The sequence below is a fragment of the Perca fluviatilis genome, chromosome 19, assembly GCF_010015445.1.
Source record: "Perca fluviatilis chromosome 19, GENO_Pfluv_1.0, whole genome shotgun sequence".
NCBI classification, from domain to species: Eukaryota; Metazoa; Chordata; class Actinopteri; order Perciformes; family Percidae; genus Perca; species Perca fluviatilis.
Window position 1 is genome coordinate 34,794,074 of NC_053130.1, and position 18,816 is coordinate 34,812,889.

General features: G+C 40.4%; 1 protein-coding gene across 1 annotated transcript in view; it reads right to left on the bottom strand.

The window, feature by feature from the left end:
* gbf1 (golgi brefeldin A resistant guanine nucleotide exchange factor 1) overlaps positions 1-18,816 on the bottom strand; it is a 138,012-nt gene that overhangs the window by 75,270 nt on the left and 43,926 nt on the right. The window contains exon 4 of the mRNA XM_039783515.1: positions 3,554-3,685. Coding sequence (XP_039639449.1) covers positions 3,554-3,685 — 132 coding nt within the window. The remainder of the gene's footprint in view (positions 1-3,553; positions 3,686-18,816) is intronic.

Here is an 18,816-nt window from a genome sequence, read left to right on the forward strand (position 1 = left end):
TTGGGTTAGTTTCTCAGACTCTGACCTTTTCTCCACTTTAAATCAGTACAATTTCTACTTATGTTTATTATCATTATTTTCTCACTTTTACTGTGATGCCTTGTTCATCAGATTTTTCATCCACGGAGTTTGAGTAGGAAGTATTGCTCTTTCTGTTGCTGAACTACATGTAATGTTGCAGCTCATGCTAATTATGTACTTTCTTTTATTATACCAGCTATTTTATTCAAGAATAACAATTTATTCAACACTAAAATCACAGGCAGGCTACAGCTGTACTCTAAGCTCATCTCTTCTGGCAGTGGCTGCAGCTTAAGCCTCAGCTGAGCCTCGCTCTGGGCCCTCTGTGGGCTGCGAGCAGCACAGCGAGGGGCTTTGCCGACTCTGCTGGGCAGGAGAAAAGATGGAGAAACGAAGGAGAAACAGTGGAGGAGAGATGAGCAGTGGGAAAAGAGAAGGCAGAGCAGAGATCTGGATATCTGTCCGCACCAAGGCTTAGTTCACTGCTGCCTCCACGCCAGTAGACGTTAGGCCACAGATTGAGAGGAATTACTACAAACTAAAAGAAATGGGTGAGTGAAATGAGTGGGAGACCATTTCCTTCCCCTTTCTCTTGGGCCCAAGACAATGAAAAAATGGTGCAGGGGACATGTTGGAGATACCAGGGGGAAAATGTTCAAAGTGGGAGGATCATATTCAACACAACACCCAGGATAAACTGGAACACCACTGCCTCACTGCAGGCTTAGAGAGGGGTGAGGGTGTAATGGGTGCAAACCTAAACTGACCCTGAACATCAACACACTCCATCCTTTGATGAAAGCTTACGCAGCATAACATGGTACCATGAATCACTCAGCAAGAATCACAATGAAGTAGCGGCATCAGAGCACACCATGCAGCAACTTTCTTACTGCAGCTAGATAAAACAAACAGATTTAAGAAGAGGCATCACAGGTGGACCTGATGCTAAGTAACATTGTTTAAGAAAATCTGAATCCAGTAGAGAAGAGATAGCCCCTAAAAAGAGTTCAAAGACTTTTTTTGGGGGGTTTTCTTCCCAGCCAGGAGATGGCAGTACTTGACAAGACCAGTGTGTTGTACGTGCTGTCCATTTACCACTCTTATCTACTCAGCTATCATGAATGCAACGTCAGTTTTATATATGCTAACTTCAGTTATGATTTTAGCTAAAACAATGTACTGATGAATACAGTCGGTACATTATTCAGGCATTTCTTTGGAGTATCAACAGATATGGTTTTACTGTCTACATGTTTGTAATCAATGTTTTTATCATGTATAGGATATTATGTAAGGATTTCCATGATTTGACTAGAATTATTGAAACCGATGTAAAAGAAACAGCCAAACCTTTGTGTTTTCTAACACTACCATGTTTTTGCTTGGGTGGCCTGAATGGCCATTAAATTATGTAGTTGAATAATACTACCAAAGTACAGTATATCATAGCGCACTATCACTGTGCAGTGTATAATCAATACATCTATAGGTAGTTAGGGAAAGATATCTAGTTTTAGTTAAGGGTTTTGTTCGTTTTGCTTCTTGCCTATCTAAATTTCTTTGCGATTTATGTCACTTTGCTTTACAAACTGTCAGACAGGATTATGTAGCACTTACTTAAGATGTATTTTTAAAACACATAACAACTCTGTTATGCATTTGACATTCTGCAAGAACAAAATGTTAAATTACTGTGGTCACTTAAAAAACAAAACAACCTATAACATTAAATAAAAAAAAAAAATGAGCACTACTTAAGATGAATTGCTTTTCATTGGAAAGCTATGTTATATCTTGCAGTTATACAGATGCCTTAAAATGACTGGTACAGTACAATTCTCCTTAAAAATCTAAATCTTATACACAGTCTGAAATTATGTTTTCAGTCTCCCCTGGGAGCCTCAGACACATTCTTCAGATCGGGTTTCAATACTCTTTGAACTCGCATTCAATATCACATGTTCATAGCCCTCACCCACCCACACTACTGGGGAAAAAATGGATGCATGGCCAAGTAAAACAAGAGGAGAGGCGAGTGTGTTAACAGGCTGCTGGAGACTTTGTACTGTTTGAGGAGCAAACGTCAACCTAAGATGCGGCAGGGTTAATAAAGTTGTGGAACTATGGTCCTATTTCTCCATCTTTACAACAACTGGAGAGCTGTTGCCTTGAGAGCAAGCATGCTGCATAGGCACAACTGGCACCCCTTAGAACAATGCTGATGATATGCTGGTGGTGGTAGGATGGCGTCGGGATGGGGGTGGGGGGGGATTAAGGGAGCTGGTGTCAGGTCTGGATTGACAGACAGAGGCTCTGGGACGCAGCGGGTGACTTGCGAGGCGATTTCTGAACGGATATTGTTGGTACATCTGTGAGAGCCTGGACAGACAGAATGGTTTTTTTTTTCAAATCTACCTGCATGACAATTTGCTATTTTCAAACATTTCAATTCCAACATTACAAATCCTATTGTCAATGGTTGCACATGTTAACATTATTTAGAAAAAAGGACCAAGAAATTGCAAGGTACATTCCCAGAAGCTTATTAACAGTGTGCAATGTTCCTGTAAGCTTAGGCTCTTATTTAGTTAAGCAATGGCTGCAGCTGTTTTGACAGCAATGTAACATTGACTCAACCTCTGCTCTTTAGACCAACATCTGGTGATGCATGCTCATTTCACACTTAACAAAACAACTGGCAGACACTGGGCCATATTTCCATGATGAGGCTAATGAGGACAGGCAGTCCTGACTGTATGCCAATACAAGTCACCTTCTGCATGGATGATGAGAATAGACCATTCCTGGCATTCCTCGACTGATCTGACGATGGGCAACAGCATAGACTAAAACATCGCTTCCCAACCGAAAACTCCTTCACACTTTCGAGAGTGCCAAGATGATTCATGGGCTTTCTGAACCAATTTCAACTTACTGCCGCTTTACGAGGGGGAAAAAAGCTGAAGACATCCGTAGGCTATGGTTAAGGCTCATCTAGAGATTTGGCGTGTCCCCTTTTTTTCGTCTAGCCGTCACACATTCTGGTAGTGGCCCGGGCGAAGGAAGCAGGGAGCCCGGCTCAGCCTGCTGGGGAAGCCGCAACAGCGAGCAGAACAGATGGAGAAATGTGCGCAACCGCCAACAACAAAACAACATGCGGGAGAGCCCAAGAGCCTGGGCGTTCAGATAACATGTTTGTGTATGATTAATTTCATCATTTGCATTTAGGGTGGACAGCAATCAGGTTTTGGCAGATGTTCACTTTTTGGCAGACCGGTACCAGGTTCCTGAACCTAAAACTGAATCATGTTATTTTTCCATGCTGGTCCTCCACACTTAATATGTTCAGCAAGTGTCTCAAGCTTTTAATTGGTCCATATTCATAAAAGGTGATAGTCTAAACTAATACTGCAAGCAATTCATCAACGAATCCACCTTTAAACATGTTGCAGGGCCATGGGCTTTTGAAAACATATAGTAGATGTTGGTAGGGTATAAAAAAGATCAGACACATGTAAAGATGTCTTACCTATAAGGCCGTAGGAAAGGAACTTGTTGACAGAAGTGAGGGCGATGCCTGTGATTGGTCCAGTGGTGTCCTCAGAGCGGACTACTTCTAGGAAGGGCCTCAGAAAAACGTTGGGTTCAACATCTGACAGCTCTGAAGAGGGAGAAAGACAGTCGGTCATGTAAGCACACATCATGCAGTCATGGAAATATAACTTTAGACCTATCACTTTTCATTTATATATACTTGTTCTCCAATTATGATGTGACTGTCACTACTCATTACAAAATATACAGTTTGAGATAGTTTGACCCGATTATGCATCCCATTCTCAAGAAAACACTAAAAACTAGAAGGGCACTCGTTGAGCGTAGATGTCACAATGTTGACTCAGTGTGTCTGGAACTCAACATAACCTCATTGGCACAGTTAAAAAAAATTAAACTATTATATTACATTAGTATTTATATATTATATTATTAACTATTATAGAGAGTGAAACCAGAAAACCTTATTCAAAATCCCATTGACATTTGTAACTATGCTAATAAGTCAAATTCCTGCCTTTGAACAGAGCCTCAGCAGTACGCTAAGTTAACTTCATATGATAAGGATGGTAGGTTTTTGAAAACATTACTGTTCCTTGTTCAATAGTTATGTTTTTAGCGGCCTTTAAAGAACACAATTTCCCATAAGCCCTAGACGTTTGTTGGACAGGGGAGAGAGTGAGAGAGAGAGAGAGAGAGAGAGAGAGAGAGAGAGAGAGAGAGAGAGAGAGAGAGAGAGAGAGAGAGATGGATGGAAGGCAAGAAAAAGGAGGGTTGTATGAGAGTTATGCTGCTTTCCATGGAAGTAGGAACTGGGAACGACGTCACACCCAGGTTGAGCGTGTTCCAGTAGCAAGTCAAAAAAAAACATTTAATTTAACCCCATTACATTTCCATCTTGTTAACTCCATATGTTAATCCATTTTCCACTCGTTCTAATAAATGGCTTTTACTCAAGATCCCTCCTAGTCAGACTGCGCTTGGCAAGACTACTTTTTCGTTTGCTGCTCCACATTCCTGGAATGCGGCACAAAGCGCCTTAAAATTGGTCTCTCCCCATCTATCAGTCAGTTTAAGGCTTTGATAAATGACTTTTATGTATCTGTATCTGTACTGTGGATTGGTTGTAATTTAAATGTTATTGTCTATTTGCTGAAATGCATGCCGTGACCTCGACCCCATTGAAAATAAGGGTGTCCCTCAATGGGCGCCGAGTTTTAAATAAATGTTTGAAATGAAATGAAAATGAAATGACTTGCAATACCAGTTAACAATAAGACATTATGAAGTATTTTGCACGTACAAACACCGTAGCAACACGTTCACAGATGGAAAATGGACAGTACTAAGTGTACGACTCATTTAATGAGACAAAAATAAGACCAAAATTAAGGCTTGGCAATATATCGATATTATATCAAAATCAATACATGAGGCTAGATATCGTCTTAAATTTTGGATATCCTAATTTGGTGATATGACATAAGTGTTGTCTTTTACTGGTTTTAAACACTGCATTACAGTAAAGTGATGTCATTTTCTGAACTTTCCAGAATGTTCTAGCCGTTTTATTATTTGCCTTTAACCACTTAGTCATTATATCCACATTACTGATGATTATTTATCAAAACTTTCATTGTGTAAATATTTTGGGAAAGCAGTAATAGTCAACTCTACTATATCGCCGCAATATCGAAAACAATGGATTTGGCCAAAAATATCGTGATGTTTGATTTTCTCCATATCACCCAGCTCTAACAGAAATGCAGAAAATTGAAGTTTCAGACTGGGACCTTGGAAAAATTATGACGTCCCAGTTCAACTGGAACATAGCATTAACGGAACTGGGACAGAGATGGGAAGAGGGAGACGTCAGCTAGAAGCTGGTTTACAAGAAGTCTTTGTAACTTCAAGATAACAACTTTATGTAGCATTTTCACTATAAAGATGAGTAGATTATAAAGAATTGAAGCCAGGGGAAACAGCTAACCTGGTTCTGTCCAAAGTTTAAAAAAACACCTGGGGAGTTATGTGCTAGCCGGTGAGAGTGGCAGTGACAGTCACAGGTTAAACATGAGAAGCTTGCTGGGGTCTACTTTAGTCTAAAGTTAAAGGTCAATTGTTCCAAAAGGTATGACAACTTTCAAGTGGCAAATCTGCAACTGTTATTATTGTGAACCATCAGAACTGCCACGGACTTTGGTGATCCCTGACTTGTCCTCTAGCTCCACTATGGAGGTTGACATTTCAGAGTGAGAGGTCTCGAAAACTATTCATTACATTAATGCTTCCCATAGTATGATCTGTATTAACTTTTTATCCTAGCCATTTATCAGGTCAAAAGTTGAATTTGCCCTAAACTTTGGTTTTGTGACCAAATATCTGCAAAACTAATGGCTTTACCATTAGCCTAAACTAGACTTTTTCTTAATCGTTAGTAGAGCAAAGGTTAGCATGTTAACACACTAAACTAAGATTGTGATCACGGTCAACCTGCTAAACATCAGCATGTTAACATTGTCATTGGATGCACTCTTGTATTTGTATTTAATTGTATCTATCCTTTATTTAAACATCCCTTCTGCCAGACAGTACAGTCTCACAGAGTTGCTAGTGTGGATATACTCTTGTGAAAGTGTCCATATTATGTTCATTTTCAGGTTCATAATTGTTATTTGAGATTGTATCAGAATAAGTTTACATGGTTTAATTTTCAAAAAACACCATATTTTTGTCGTACTGCACATTGCTGCAGCTCCTCTTTTCACCCTGTGTCAGGTCTCTGTTTAACTACAGAGTGAGACCTCTCAACTTCTGTAACATCTTTGTTGTCAGTCGCACATGCTCAGTAGCTAGGTAAGGACTACATGAGCTAGCTAGCTGTTTTTCCAACTTCGGCCAGTACAAGGCAGGATTAGCCGAAGACTTCTTCTAAACAAGGGCGCACTTCCTACTTTGCTTGGAATACCTGCAGAACAGGGACATGGAAGTAGTTCTATACAATTTATTATGTAGATTAGGGTGAATTTGTGTGTGTTGTAGCAGTGTTTTGCCATTGAGAATGAGCTAGCATGCTAGCGCTAGCATGCTAACGGTTAGCCCCCTAGGCCCCTAGTTTCAGCTAGTGACGTAGAAAGCCGTGCAGATTTTGACCAGCTCACCAGGAGACTGAAGGCAGGACACATTCAGAAACCGTATCTCACTCAGAACACCATGGATGGGTTTACAAAATAACACCCCAAATCCCAGAAAAAGGGATTTTTTCATAATATGGGCACTTTAAGAGTAATGGCTTGGAACTGAGTTCAACTGCATTTTTAAAAGTTAACAGTTTACAGGACAAAACAAAAAAAACAGGGGGCCCTCTGTCTTCTAAAAATTGTTAATAATGAATTTTATATATATATATATATATATATATATATATATATATATATATATATATATATATATATATATATATATATATATATATATATATATCGTCTTAATGTGCCATTAGATAATTGATCACAGTAAAATATCATCTATCAGAAGCAAACCATAATCGTCAACATGAGTGTTAATAAGCCAGACCAATTGAATCCTACAGTTAATTAAATCCAGCTGCAGTGCAAGACCACAGATCTGTAATCAGTTCCGAGAGAAGGGAGCTTCGCTGGGCATTCCACTCTGGGAAAACACCTTTGGCCAATCCACCCTGACTTTAATAGTCTCTCTCTTTCTCTGGAGAATTCAGAGAGAAAGGGGGTCCAGAGGGGGAAGCAAAAATACAAAACAGGTAAAACAACAATGGGGAAAATTAGTGGAGTCACGCATGCCGCTGTGAAATGTTGGGCCAGAGGAGTGCTTGCCACAGCAATACCAGGAGGATTATGGCTTTCTTAAGAGCAGCTCCGCTCCAGACAAGAAAAAAACTACTTGGACATCAAAAGCTTCTGAGTGTCCAACCAATTTCCAGAAGTGCACATGTGACCGCCGTGCACTAGCGTGTGATATCCAATACCCCTGCAGCTTGTTTAGAAATCAAATATGAAATAGTTTGGAAATTTACACAGTCCCTTTATCGGCCGCCAGGTCACTTTTAGGCCTCGCTTTCAAAAGCTTATCTCTCGCTTGCTGCTTTATTGAATGTTTTTCCATCTAGTGTTTTATTTTAGCTATTGTTGAATTTGAAAGCTTGGAGCAGTTTTGGTTTAAAGGGTGAAGGGTGACACCGAGTGTAAATTTAGCAACAACTGCACAAAAAATAAACACTTTTCCCCATGAAAGAGAAAATAAAAAAACATACTTAGAAATTAAGTAAAACAAAAATCTGTGTTAACTTCTGAGGGAGTGAGGTGGCTGTCCGTCAGCTGCCAGAAAACTTTGTGTCCTATTACTTTACAGTGTAGTAAGGGTGGAAGGAGGCTGCTCAAATGAATCTGTCAATAGATCCTGATAAAGACTTCATCAGAGGCGATCGCCATGTAAGTGCTATGGCTGCGTTCCCAAAGACCACAGATTGGAAAACTCAATTGTGTTGTATTGATCCAGCTGGCCATCGGTGAACACGGGGCTGAGCGGAGCGGTCTGTCGGTGGCCACCACCAATCTTCTTAAATAAAGTCTAAATACAGGCTCCGTACTTCAACTCAATCTCTGGGGCTTGTGGAGTGAAGTGAAATAAATAACGACGGTTGCAGCCGTGGTGAGGCAATCATTCTATAACCAGGTTAACCTCTGGCTGACATTGACCCCCAAAAAAAAAACCCTGCAGGATTAAACTGGCTCACCCAGGCGTGCATGTTGCCATCTAGGGGCTGGCTTTGCCTGATATAAGAGCACATACAAGTCCAACTTGAGTTCATCTTATTTAGTAAAACAACAGAGGTTTGTAAAATGAGCCCATTACGATTCACCATGAGCCTAATCCCATCTAGCTCTACCATGCTGGAGCTCCATCTTTCTGCTTGGAGCTGCGGTGAGAGTATCCAGCCATGTGTGGATTACCTCTCCAAATGACCCCGGCAACGAGAGAGAGGAGAGGTGGGGGTGAACCTTTGCCCCCAGGAGAGCACCCCGGGATGAGGCCGGCTCACTGCAAAACAGAAGCCATCTTTAACACATGCACATCTATTGGCACTGGAGCAGAAAAGGCTTAGAACCCAGGGAGCAACAGCAGGAGATGAGTTGGAGCTGCACCTTATTGTCCAGACAACAGGAGAAGAAAACCTGCAAACAATATCCACACCTTACCAGACCATCTCAATTTGAGACATATAACTAATATTCAATGTGGGGGCTCCAAAGACCTTTGCAGGGCTTTTTAAGCCATGTCAAGAATTGTACTAACAGGCCAGTCTTCCACAGAGTCACAGTGTAGAGGAGCTGAGCACTAGAAACAAAACAAGCTCTTTTAATGGCTGAAATGGCAGAAACAGAGGAGGATTACATGTGTATGGTACTGGCATTGCAACGGAGTAACTTCCTTGTCTTACAAAAGCAAGTTAATCAAAGAACACACTGAATATTGTCCAAATAGTACGAGAATGTTGCAAAACATATATGCACGTCAAATCTGAAAGTAGTGTAACACAAAACCATGACTCTACATTGCTAGCATTTTCTTGAAGTTCCCAGGCTACCAAATCTGTTTTCCATCTTCTTTTATGTTGTAGTCACAGGTTGGGCACATTAATCAGGCTGCCACTCAAAATAATGTATTTACAGTTTTTGAATTTGTATTACTATCAAAAGTAATGGTGATTAATGTTATTCATTTAAAACTGTTGAACTTTAACTGTGCCCCTAAAAAAAAGACATTCATTTTCAAGAGATATAGAGTTATGTGATCTTAACATTTGAATTGCATTTTATATTGAACTGGAGTGTGATTGCAAGTCATATCTACTTTTTGTTAATTCCCATTCTGAGGGACAATGAGACTAAACAAGCCAAGGAATTCTCTGTGTCTGATGCTATACAAACAAAAAGCCAATTTTCCAAACTAGGCAGCTGTTGGAATGTGTGCATCAGTGTGTGCCGTTTGCTTGTATGATGGAGGGACTGACAGTCATTTTGCTCAAGGTATAGTGGAGCTATAGGCAGGGGGAAGCTATTCACAAAGAAATACTAACAGTGCAGCCGCTGGGTTAGCCAACTCATTTGTTGTTGATTCATTAAAATCACAAAAGGATAAAGACCTGAATCTGCCAGTCTAACGTGTCACATATTTCACAGTGATAGGCCTCTGCTTCAAATGAGTAACTACTGGACGTTGCATTGGACCTTTATCATCATTCATCCTCAGCATCATTTATTCAAACTAGATTATTTTCAAATCTTTTATCATCTACCAAATGATCAGCAGCCTAATGGCCTATCCAGAGTATCCTGTTGAGTTAGTGGCAAACAGTTTATGGTGCTTTTAACCTGCTGTGTTCAGCTGTATATTAAGCAGTGTTTCCCCTATAATTGGACAGTTGATTTGTTTATTTATGGCAAAAATGACACCACCAATCCATTACAGCTCACTGAACATAACTGACCATTACACCTTGTAATAAAGACCATCATCACCCACAATCGTTATAATAGTTCAAAAGGGCAAACTGTCAAAGTCATCTTTGTTATGCTAGACGCAACAAAACTGCAAAGCTACACTCCAGTATTGCATACAACGAGCCGGTCTTCAGTGTGTAGAGTTTAACGTGGATTTGTTTTAGTAATGATGAATCAATGAATATGTGACAGTGAAAAACTTTACTCTTCGGTGAAATACACAGAACGTGAATATTCGTGTCGGCCTTGGTGTAAAAGGTTTGAACGCGGAAAACTATCTACCGGTATGTATATTCCATATTGTATTGTATATTGTTTTTTCGTTTTGTCCTCAGTGTGAAAAGACGTTTAGTCCCGAAGAAGTTAACAGAATTACAAGTGTGATAGCAACAAATGAGCCTTTTTCTATGTTTGAGTGTATGATTTATATTTATTTATTATTAAAATGTCCTTAAGAGATTCTGTGCCATGGACTTCTCTTGTAGAGATGAGTTGAGATGTAGAAAAAGCATGTTTGATTTGTGGACAGCAATGATAAAACAGCACTGTAGATCTGTGGTTCTGACGTAGCTGTATAAAATCAATGCATCTATGTGCAGACGGCAGCAGAAGTAAAGAAACAACCTTGTCTAGCTGTTACATTGCTGAGAAAACACTGCAGTATACACCTGTGTGCACGGCACACGCACACAAATCTCAACCCCGACACTGACCCACAGTTGACAAGCTTTCAGTGAAAATGGACAAAACTAAATGACACCTTCTATGAAGGGGCAACAGAGGCAGAGAGAGGGGGAGCAGTAGATGAGGGAGGGGTGAATCCCCCCTTCGACCGACGCAGCAGTCCAAAACCAAACACTGATGGTTATTGATCTGGACCTCTTCAGCTGCTAAAATTAAGAGTCAGGGTCCTTGGTTGCAATGCTGAGGATGGAGGCAACACTTTAACAAGACCAGCAAGGCTAAATGAAATCCAGGGAGAATTCTGCTGTTCGTCTGCTGAACAAAGTCTTGCACGACAGTATTCTTATCCATCTGTCGGGAGAAGTTTGATGAATGTCAGCTCTCCTTAGCCCTCGGCCCCCACCCTTGTTTCATTCATTCTTCTTTTCTGCCCTTGGTCCCTGTATTCTCCTGAATGAAATTGACACTTGTAGAAGGGGGCAATTAGGATGAAACAATGCTATGGTGCTCCATATGGTCATTTCATTGGGCCACAGTGGTATTTTATAGATGCTTGGAACAATGCCTCTACACAACCTAAACAGGCAATTTGAAAGCCCTGGAGAAATTAAAACTTTCTAAAATGCTTGGGAGGACGGCTGTAATGGCTACTGCAGGGGAGCATTTCCTACAGGGCTACAAGGAATATAGTTTGCATTTGTATTTACAAGAACACTGTTACTGGATTGTTCAAGAAGCAGAGAACCAATAGCCTTACACGCACTTATAAGCTCCTAAAGCCTAATCAATCACTAAGTCAATCAAAAGAGGTCTTCATATCACCTCTTCAGAAAATTAACAGATTTAACAGTTGCTATTTATTTTATCTCAGTGAAAACACAATGGTAATTAAAGCTGGTAAGATCAATTCAGAGAATTTTAGCCTACTAAGTACATTGTAGTTTTTCTTTTACTAAAGACTAAAAACTAAACTTTACTAATCAATGGAATGATGATTTGTTTGCAATACTAGTAGTACATTACATTTTTGTCTAAAATCTACAGAGTGCAAGGTTGTATTTGTGTAATGTAGTGCTTCAACTGGTAGTCACCTACATTGTCTGTGTAGAAAATGAAGAGGGCTTTTACTTCCAGAACCCTGGATGCCCAAAATAACGACTCCCAAGCCAACTCACAACTCCGTTTGGGTTGAGAGAAGAGTTGATTTTTGCCTTTGCAGATGTAACATGTTGCAACATCTGTCACTCATTTTTTCTAGAATGAATCAATATCACACCATTGACAATATTAACATGACACAAAATGGCAAAATTTGACAAGACAATTACACAGTTAAAAGATGCAACCAATAATTCTACAATCATCCTTTAATGTTGAACAATTGGAAATAGCTGCAGGTTGGGGCAACAGATTGGGAAAATGCATTGCATCACCTAGTCACTACTGATTAATAACTTTACCGACCAGTCCTCTAAAAACCTATTTCAACCCAATGTTTAATGACTTTACTTAAAAGCAAATTATTTCTAACGATGGAGCGTTAATGAATAGCACTCTAAGAGATTTCACTAAAGTCCTAGAAAGTCACAGAACTCCCCCCACTAGCAGTCCTCCATGCTTTGTTTGCCACAGCCGAGATCGGAGAGCCTGATATTAATGACGACACCACTGAAGACCAAACAAGCACACAGTAGTGGTGGCAACCTCTGACCTAAAAGGCTCCGTTCAAATTGCCCTTTGGACTTCATGCTGATCATTAAGACAAACTGGAGCTCCTGCTACTGGGAGGACATACGGCTCCCCCTTTTTATGAGGGATTAGAGAGTATGTGTCTGTATGTGTGGAGGGATGAGTGCAATAGAGGTATTACAGCCAAGGTGATAGGGCTTGAGTTAAGGAATGCAGGCAACACAGTCAAGAACAACGTTGTGGCACAATAAATATATTTTATAAGGGCTTCTTTAATTTCAACTCAACAGTTTTTTTTAAAGATGATTGTGTCAAGAGTGTATAATATCTTAAAATACGACCTTTTTCATACCACATCCCTGGTACTGTATGTATGTAGGGCAGGGCGATAAATCAAATCACAACATTTTTACAAATCATGGGATAACTATTAATCCTGTGTAATGACTTCTGTGGATCTAAAGAAGCTTTCTCAAGTCTGAGAAAATAACCCTAATGATGTCATCAGGGTTGATGTCGGAGAATAAAAAACATGTTCACAGAAAGCTTGCATTACAAAGATGAGGCGTGGAGTTTGAAAGACATTTACCAGGTAGGGCAGACCTAATGAATAGATGCTATTAGTATTTGATGAATCCATTTTGTTTTTTGTGTGTACACTTTACTGCAACTTTATGGTAATTCTCACCCAGCTCTAAAATCACTTTCATTATTTGATTCATTTGATAAATTCATACTTTACTTTTTGCACAACACAAAATGTCAAATATTGTGCAAATCGAGTTATAGTCTAAAGTAGTGCACAGGAAATGATAGCTGACTACAGTAGCCATCTTGAGTCATGAGTCATGACAGTCTTGGAAACATGGATGTAACATGGATATTAACACTATGCACTGTTCACAGTTTAAGGGACTGTGGTGATTCATGATGGATAGCTGGTTCTGGCCACCTTGTAGTGAATCTGCTCACCGCAGTGATCAATGATCTGAGCTCTTTGCTTGTGTGTTTTTGGTGAGATATTAGCTCGGCTTAGCAGAGATAGAGCCATGGCAGTCGGCTGAACAGTGTGGAGCTTCTATTTGGTTCAGTCTGCCCAGGATGCCATATAACCACAAAGCTAATGCTAACAGCAGCTGCTTGGCGGTATCAGGTTGATGGTAGCAAACTAATTAGTGAGCCGATTTTGTTTCTGCTGAAACTGATTACTAGATTGGATGTCACCCCCTGCCTGTCGGGGGAGAAAGCCTCTGAATTAATGCAGACCTTGGATCGCTAAAGGTCTCCAATAAAATCTACAATTTTAACTAAATGCTTTATTATTTTCAAAGATGATTTATTTGAGCAGCATTGTGTTTCATGTCAAAAAAGCTGAACAAGTTAAAAAAAAAGTAGGTGCAGTCAAACAGCATGACTTCATCCCCAAACCTTGCCTAGGCCAGAGCCTGCCAGCCACTGTGCTGCTTTGCACCTGTTATCCTGTACATAAAATGTATTTTTCTATGCTGCATACTTTGCACAGAGGCCACATTATTCCGGCAGGGAGCTGGCCGAGGACCAACGTCCACTTAATGTGTTCCACAGCCTGCTGTCCCCTCAGTGATGGATGGACATACTTTACGCTCAGTGTACTTATAAATAACGGATGTGTTATCATGCTGAATGCAAACCTGAGGGAGCGCACATGACATTTCTGTATGAATGTGTGATGTGAGGGAAATATTTTGTAGTACTTTGAGCTCAAAGAAGCAATTCATCATTAAATCATTTGTTTAAAATAATAGTCCCACATGAATTCATCTTTCATGGTTCATCTTTTTACTTTAATGGAGCTGAAAAAATACCAACTCTTTAAACATTTCTTTAAAATGACCTGCCTCGCCATAAATGCAGCCATCTAATCCAAATCATTCCATTTCATATTGATGCATAAGTGTTTGCTTGTAGTGTCACAGCGATGTGCCCTTCAGACGAGGCAGGCTCGTATTATCACCTCTATTTCCAGAAAAACAAACAGTGGAGAGCAAGACGCACAATTTCCATCCCATCCTTTAACCATGTACCCTTGCCAATGTCAGCATGTGTCTTGGTTAAGATGTTGGGCGGGGAAAAAAGAAGGGGGACAAGGATGAAACAGGGAAGGCAGGAGGAGGAAGGGAAGGAGGGAGAACACAGTTGTGGGTAATGAGCTTTGAAGGGCTTGAGGTTGGGTACAGTATAGGGTTAAGCTGCAGATGGCATCCAGTCGGCAGGATAAACCAGTGCACATGCTCGGACTCGGACTGGATTTCACACCCCTCTTGATGAGGACCGCCATCCACAAGTGCAAGAAAAAGAATAAGGGATGAAGTGCCAGAGAAGTATGGCGAGGTAGTTAAACAATGAAAAGTAGAACTTGCCAAGAAAAACTAGAGAATGCAGTGAGGGAACAAAATGGACAAAGAAGTTACAAATCAAGCAATCTCTGAAGCCAAACATGTAGAGACATTGGTATCATTTATTATTTGGTTGGTTGGGCTATATTTTTGACGAATCATTTGGTTTTTTTTCTGATACAGCTGCTAAAACAATATTTTTAAAACTGTGCCAGTGCCTAAACGGTACCTGAACTGATACTATAAAATAAAAAATAAAAATTGAGAACAAAACAAAAGGCGATGACAAAAATAATAGTCATAATTAAAACTTATTTCACCAGTCAATTGCTGTTAAACATCAAAAAGAAGAACCACAAGATGGCAGAAAAGTATTTTACATCAGCTTGATATTCCCGCGGTGTACATGAACCATGAGCATACAAGGTGCAATTGAACACACCAATAAGCCCCGTCGGTGTCGTTTCTTTCTGACAACTCCGACAGTGGCCACTGTGTCTCAAAAAATGTGTTTTTAGCTGCAGACTGTTGTACGTCCTGGTGTTGGAATCCTTTCCAGTGAAATACAGCCACACGTTAGCTAGTAGCTAACGGTAGGCTAACGTCACCTGCTGCCAAGTGTAATGTTAGCTAGCGTCACGTGCAGTGATGCTTCTGTTGCCTGTACTGTCCGTTTCAGAGCACCAGAGGGCAGCACAGGCATTTAAGTGGCACCGAAATGAGGCACCGAAATCCACATTGTCATTCGGTCCTGTAAGTAACGGCCGTTTAGGGGATTTCGGTACCCAATACTAGGTAACACTTGTTGACTTCTTGTTTCTTTACAAAATGTTTTGTTTGCATGCCCCTGGTGTTTCAGGGAATACTGCGACACATAATACGATGAGCATATAAACGCCTCTGAGCGCACGCATACTTCACACCCCCCAGTGTCCCATGATAGCAATAACAAAGCTTAATTGAAGACTGTTTGCGCCTACTCATTTTAAAAGAGCTTCAACCAATTTGGAAACTCCAACGCTTGACCGACCAATGGTGTAACTTCATCATTCACTCAGGAAATCAGGGACAGACGTGTGCTCTTATAGGGCTGACTGCCTTGCTGTGGTCCAGCCCACAATTTCCACAGCAAGGGTACTAAGTGGCATCGAGGAAAAACAGAATGTGGACAGACATGAGTTGATGAGAGAAAGAAGGCAAGAATATGTCAGATGTGGGGTGAGATAAAAAAGACTGAGGCAAAGCAGCGAACAAAGAAACAAAGCTGTGGCGTGTGAGGGTGTGTGAAGGAGTGGGGAGTTATCGTCCTTATTTGTTTCACCTGCTGCACTCCTTCAGCTCCCCACTAATGGCATTCCCATGGGGTAGGAGAGATTCCAGAAACCATGCACTGTAATGTACAGGCCGACTCTACTGTGTTCACACAGGACCACCACTGCCACAGAGGCTCACACTGCAACTACACTACGGGTATTACACACGGCCACTGTGAACAAATTGATGTAGTGTTTAAAAAATGCCACTGAATGGATAGGGTTCACATGAAACAGTGCACTATCATAATGCATTATTTACATTAAGTGGGTTTTTAGATTTAGTCAAAGAGCTGCTTTTTACATCCAGGCTATGTGGATGACAGTACATTCAATACAATTTGGTCTGAATCCACTCAACGAACCAAGGTTTTTAAAGGCTGACACTGTTGATTTCCTTGATATTTCAGCCAATAAATATTTATTTTTTATGCCAGAATATTGAGATGTACAGTGCCAATTTATTTGGTATCCTTGATTTTAGCACAAAACAGAGTGGGCAAGACGAGTGATCTTTAAACATGCAATAATGTGTTGGTGCCAGAAGTGGTAGTTCCAGTATGTCAGAAACAGCCACACTCCTGAAAACTTAGTGCACTAAGGGATCTTGAGTTTACAGACCATTTTGCAAAATACAAATTGTACAATTGTGTGTGCAAAAACAGCTTGTTAATGACTGAAATCAGAGAGGAATGGCCAGATTTGGTCAAGCCAACAGGAAGGCCAAAGATGGGCAAGTAACATCTCAGTATGACAGCAGCAATGATTTATCTCTAAATCAAAAAACCTTTGAACGTTGAAGTGAATAGGCTACAGCTGCAGACGATGATGTCTTGTTTAACTCCCGTCTGTAAAGAACCACAAGATGAGGCTACGATGGGCACAGCATGACCAACTCCATGACTGGACAACTGATAAGTGAGGATCTGGATAGCCAGTTCCATTTTGGATACTGATAGGCAAATTAACAGGACTTCTTAACTAAAGCTAACAAATCTTTTACCGGACCTTTTGTTTCTTACTCTTTTTATAAGCAAAGAGCGACATAGAAGACATTCAGATAATGTTAACAAGCTTTTCATTTTTAGCCGGCGCTGACTTTCACAAATTAAAATGATCATTAAAACATAGTTGTAAAAGTAGCCTAAAACTAACACTGTTACTTGTGTTTTTCATGTTACTTGTGTTTTTCATGGTGGCCCTATAACTTGGAAACAATGCAGTAAATCTATGATTTATGGGCTTTTCCAAATGTTTTGCAATCTAAAAAAAAAGACATTACTTTACAAATAAAGTTTTATAAATCATAACATCTGTAAAAATTGGTTATTGGCCTTAACACAATGTCAATATCGGTTATCGCCCCTCATTTGAATGTAGCCAAAGCACATCTCATGAGTATTAATAGGCTGATACCACTGTATTTAGACATGATGCTCGCTTTATACCCACCCAGCATTGACAGCAAATCCTCTGTGTGCGTTTAATAAATCGCAGCAGTTAGGTAGGATGGCTTAGTCTCAAGTCACCTAATGACTATATTATGAGCCACAGCATTAAGAGGGATTAATACTAATCTTGGCTGTTTCAGTTTACCCTGGGCTGAGGGGGTGGGTGGTTTGAGGGGACAACAGAGCAGTGTGTGTTCCCCTGGCCAGCAGCTAGTCAGCCAGTTCCCAAACAAAGCAAATGTGCATTACAGAGTTGGTTTTGCATGCTAAAGAAAAAGCCTTGCTGATGATCCATCTCCAGGACTACATGCTGTTTAGCTAGTCCAGAGAACACACACAAATAAAAAGCACAAATAGCACCGCACCCTGTGCTCTCTATAGCTGGGATAAAGACCCAAATAAACTAAATCGGAGACTGGGTATACAGAGCTGAAAGCCTCAGGGTCCACTTGGTGAGTCCTGAGCCACAGCAAGTCCTTGGTCCTCTAACAGCACTTTACAATAAAAATAAAAATTTATATAAAGTACAATGTAGTAGAATTAATTTCGTCAGACGAGACTAAATATGTTCATCAACGACCTTTTTTTCCATGACCAAGACAAGACGATGACGAGACTGCGCCAATGTCCAAAAACGCTGACTAAGACTAAATTAACATGCATTATTGTTGATGAAAAAAGACTAGACTAAAATGTTTTGCATAAAATAAAAACTAAGGTAAAATCTCTCTTCATTTTCGTCTACAATCGTCTCTACTTTTCCATCATGAGATAGAATATTCAGCTGTTACTAGGGTTGGATACCGAGACCCGGTGCTAATACGGCACATTAAATTAAATTAAAGACCGCACATCAAATTAAAGACCGTTATCTACCGGACAGAATAGCAACGCGGATTTCAGTGCCCCTTAAATGCCTGCGCTTCTCTCTGATGCTCCTAAACGGACGTTAGAGGCAACCGAAACATCGCTGCACGGGACGCTAGTTAACACTACACCTGACAGCAGGTAACGTTAGCCTACCGTTAGCTAGCAGCTGGAGTAAACACAGTTAAAATGCTGACAGCTAAACGTTGTAAAAGTGTGTCTGTATTTCACTGGAGAGGATTCTAACAGGGGGACGTACGACAGTCTGCAGCTGCCGTTGTCTGAAAAACAACACATATGTTGCATTCACTTCAAA